Genomic DNA, 3,655 nt, shown 5'->3' with positions numbered 1-3,655 from the left:
TGCGTGTGTGCGTTCATAGGGGTGATTGTATGCGCGTGTATATGAGCGCTTGTGTCTGTACTGATGCTAAAAAAAAAAGCTGCAATGCTTCTAGTGTACCACTCTCATCCACGCTCCACAGCCATCCTGCCCGCCGTAGACGCTACAGCGCCTGTGTTTCATAATGTAATAAAGCTGGATGCCATCATGGGATAGATTGCATGTAGAAGAATCGTACTGGACTGGTCTCTTCTTCTGATCTTATCCACAGGGTGCTTATTTTGGGAGGAAAAGACTAATTCTAGCCATGGATGGATTCCGCTGATCCGCTCTGATCTGACACAAGGCAACACAGTAAATTAGCCCTTATCCTTGCATGCATGCATCAAGTCAAGGTTGGTTGATATCCCCATCTCGATCCCGAGATATTAGCCAGGTTCTAGCAAGCTGCCCGTGAGTGTTAAGTAGAGTACAAAGCTGCATGCGGATGGCCAGTCCAATCCGGCCCTAGTCACCCGCGATGCAAATCACTCCTGCCAGGAGGACGCACCTGCCATTTCCAGTAGTTCGTCTTTCTCTCTGACTCGGAGGGGCATCAGCCATGGGAGATCAGGAGGAGCAGGGAAGAAGATTGGCGGCGATGGCGGTGGGAGGACGAACAAGTACGCAGTCGCCTGCTCCGTCATCGGCTCCATCATCTCCATCCTCATGGGCTACGGTACGCGATCAGAACGAAACGCCATGCATGCATGTCCATTCTCTCTTCTGTAAGTGAAGTTAGATGTGTGACCTTGTGGATGCAGACACCGGCGTGATGAGCGGCGCGATGCTGTTCATCAAGGAGGACCTCCGGACCAACGACACGCAGGTGCAGGTCCTGGCCGGCATCCTCAACGTCTGCGCGCTCGCCGGCTCCCTCACTGCCGGCCGCGTCTCCGACTGGGTGGGGCGCCGCCGCACCATCTCGCTCGCCGCCTGCATCTTCCTCGCGGGCTCCGTCCTCATGGGCCTCTCGCCCAACTTCGCCACGCTCCTCGTGGGGCGCTGCGTCGCCGGCGCCGGCGTCGGCTACGCGCTCATGATCGCGCCCGTCTACGCCGCCGAGATCGCGTCCTCGGACATCCGCGGCTCGCTCACCTCGCTCCCCGAGATCTGCATCAGCTTCGGCATCCTCATTGGCTACGTGTCCAACTACTTCCTCGCCAAGCTGCCGCTGGTCTACGGCTGGCGCACCATGCTGGGGCTCGGCGCGCTCCCCAGCGCCGTGCTCGCCATCGGCGTCCTGGCCATGCCGGAGTCGCCCCGGTGGCTCGTCATGCAGGGCCGCCCCGACGAGGCCCTCGCGGTTCTCCGGAAAGTCTGCAACACGGTGGGAGAGGCCGACGTGCGGCTCGCGGACATCAAGAGCGCCGCCGGGTTCGTCGAGGGAGGAGACGCCGCGCCCGCGCCCGGCAGCGGCGGCAAAAGCGTGTTGAAGGAGATGTTCCTGCACCCGACGCCGACCGTTCGTCGCGTCCTCGTGGCCGCCCTGGGCATCCACTTCTTCCAGCACCTGAGCGGGATCGAGGCCGTGGTGCTCTACACCCCGCGGATCTTCAAGGCGGCCGGAATCGCCACCCGCAACAAGATCCTCGCGGCGACCATCGGCGTGGGCGTGACCAAGACGGTGTTCATCATGACGGCGATCCTGCTCGTCGACCGCGTCGGCCGGCGGCCGCTCTACCTGTCCAGCCTGGCCGGCATCGTCGCCTCGCTAACCTGCCTCGGCCTAGGGCTCACCGTCATCGAGCACTCGCCTCACGGCCACGGCGCGCCCTGGGCGGTCGTGCTGGCCATCACCACGGTGTTCACCTTCGTCGCCTCCTTCTCCATCGGCGTGGGGCCCATCACGTGGGCCTACAGCTCGGAGGTGTGGCCGCTCCGGCTGCGCGCGCAGGGCGCCAGCATCGGCGTGGCCATCAACCGCATAATGAACGCCGGCGTGTCCATGACCTTCGTCACCCTGTACAAGGCGATCACCATCGGCGGCGCCTTCTTCCTCTTCGCGGGGTTGGCGGTGGTGGCTGCCACGTTCTTCTACTTCTGTTGCCCGGAGACGCAGGGCAGGCCCCTGGAGGAGATCGAGGAGGTGTTCAGCCAGGGTTGGGGCGCCCGGCGGAGGCAGCAGCCGTCGTCGATGCTGGTGGCCGACAGCAAGGCATAGTGTTTCACGGTGACGGTACAAACCATGTACCAGGACGTGTCTAGACTTCGCATGGCCGTAGTGTTTTCTCATACGATTTTATAGCTTTAACAATAGTGCTGCACCTTGGAAGGTGAGTAAACAGAAAGATAACCTATCAGTACTGCATTGTAGTAGCTGTCGTGAGTATTCACAAGAAATTTCCAAAACGATCTTTAGAAAAAGAATGGGAATTTCATGGGAAATGTTTATATCTTCTCACGCTCATCGGTCGCATGGCCGTAGTGTTTGGTCCTAGGACTTTAATACTAGCTTTTATTACAAATAGTGCTGCACTTTGGAAGGTTTATTAGCAAGAAAGATAACCTATCAGTACTGTATTGTGGTAGCTGTCGTGAGTATTGACATGAAATTTCCAAAACGATATTTAGAAAAAGAATGGGAATTTTTTGGGAAATGTTTATATCTTCACTGCAAGTGCTCCTTCGGTCTGCTGCCTGGAAGCTTCGACCCCGCACTGTACTACTGGCCGGCCCATTCCGTCTGTTTATTTTTTTCATCCATGGTGTTTCGTGCCAATTCATTGAATTTCGTTCGCTAAGTTAAGAGCATCTTCAGCCGCGCCCCCAACAGGTCCTTTTTTAGCGCCGGCGCCAAAAAAACGGCCTAATCGCGCCCCAATAGTCCATTTTTCGTCTGTTAGACCCGAAACTGGCGTCGGCGGATCCAGGCCGAACCCGGCGCGCTGGGGCGCCTGGGCAATAGTTTTTGCGCGAAAGAACGAGGGGCCCGCCGAGTCAGCGACCCCCGAGCATCTTCATCCTCATCGCCTCGGTTTCCCACGGAGAATCAATGCCAAGGCTGCCGCCGGTAAGCCTTCCATTGATTCCTCACGGGCGGCGTGGTGCGGCGACGCGCCCCTTCCCGTCACGCGTACACACGCGGTGCCGCCCCCCGGCCGCTATAAAAGCCGCCCCCTCCCTCGCCGGTGGAACCACCCCGCCATGAAGTGGGCGCGAGAAGATTAGGCGCAGCTGGAGATGGAGCGTCAGCGCCGCGCCCTGGAGGAGATTGCCGTGCGCTGCCGTGGGCGCGACGAGGGTGGCGTCATCGTGCTAGAGGACAGCGACGACGACGCGCCGCCGCCGGCCAAACCAGTCCGCCAGGGCGACCCTGGCCAGAGGCCAGCAGGGACGACCACATGAAGAAGGAGAAGGACGCCGCCGCCGACAACGGCGACTACGTGGTGCTCAACAAGTTCTTTAGCCTGTAGGCGCGACCCTTTTGTTCTTTTAGTTAAATTTATGTTTTCTATATAAAAAATTGTGGAACGCCTAAATCTACGTCGTGTTTGCCGAATCTATGTCTTGTTTTGCCGAATTTTCACCGAATATCCTTTTCAAATTGTTTAAAATAGGGCGTCTGGGGTGACCCTGGGATGGCGGCTGGGAAACCGATCGCCCCCACGGCGAAAATATCGCCGGTTCGCCCCAA

General features: G+C 58.5%; 1 protein-coding gene across 1 annotated transcript; it reads left to right on the top strand.

The window, feature by feature from the left end:
* The first annotated feature begins 454 nt into the window (after positions 1-454).
* LOC119306448 (probable polyol transporter 6) lies at positions 455-2,400 on the top strand. Its single transcript, XM_037582663.1, has 2 exons — positions 455-697; positions 783-2,400. Exons 1-2 carry the CDS (start codon positions 688-690, stop codon positions 2,180-2,182), a joined length of 1,410 nt encoding a protein of 469 aa, XP_037438560.1. The 5' UTR covers positions 455-687; the 3' UTR covers positions 2,183-2,400.
* Positions 2,401-3,655: the final 1,255 nt, after the last annotated feature.

The sequence above is a fragment of the Triticum dicoccoides genome, chromosome 5B, assembly GCF_002162155.2.
Source record: "Triticum dicoccoides isolate Atlit2015 ecotype Zavitan chromosome 5B, WEW_v2.0, whole genome shotgun sequence".
Taxonomy (NCBI): Eukaryota; Viridiplantae; Streptophyta; class Magnoliopsida; order Poales; family Poaceae; genus Triticum; species Triticum dicoccoides.
Note: the sequence above shows the minus strand (reverse complement) of the source record. Positions and strands in the feature narration are given on the sequence as shown.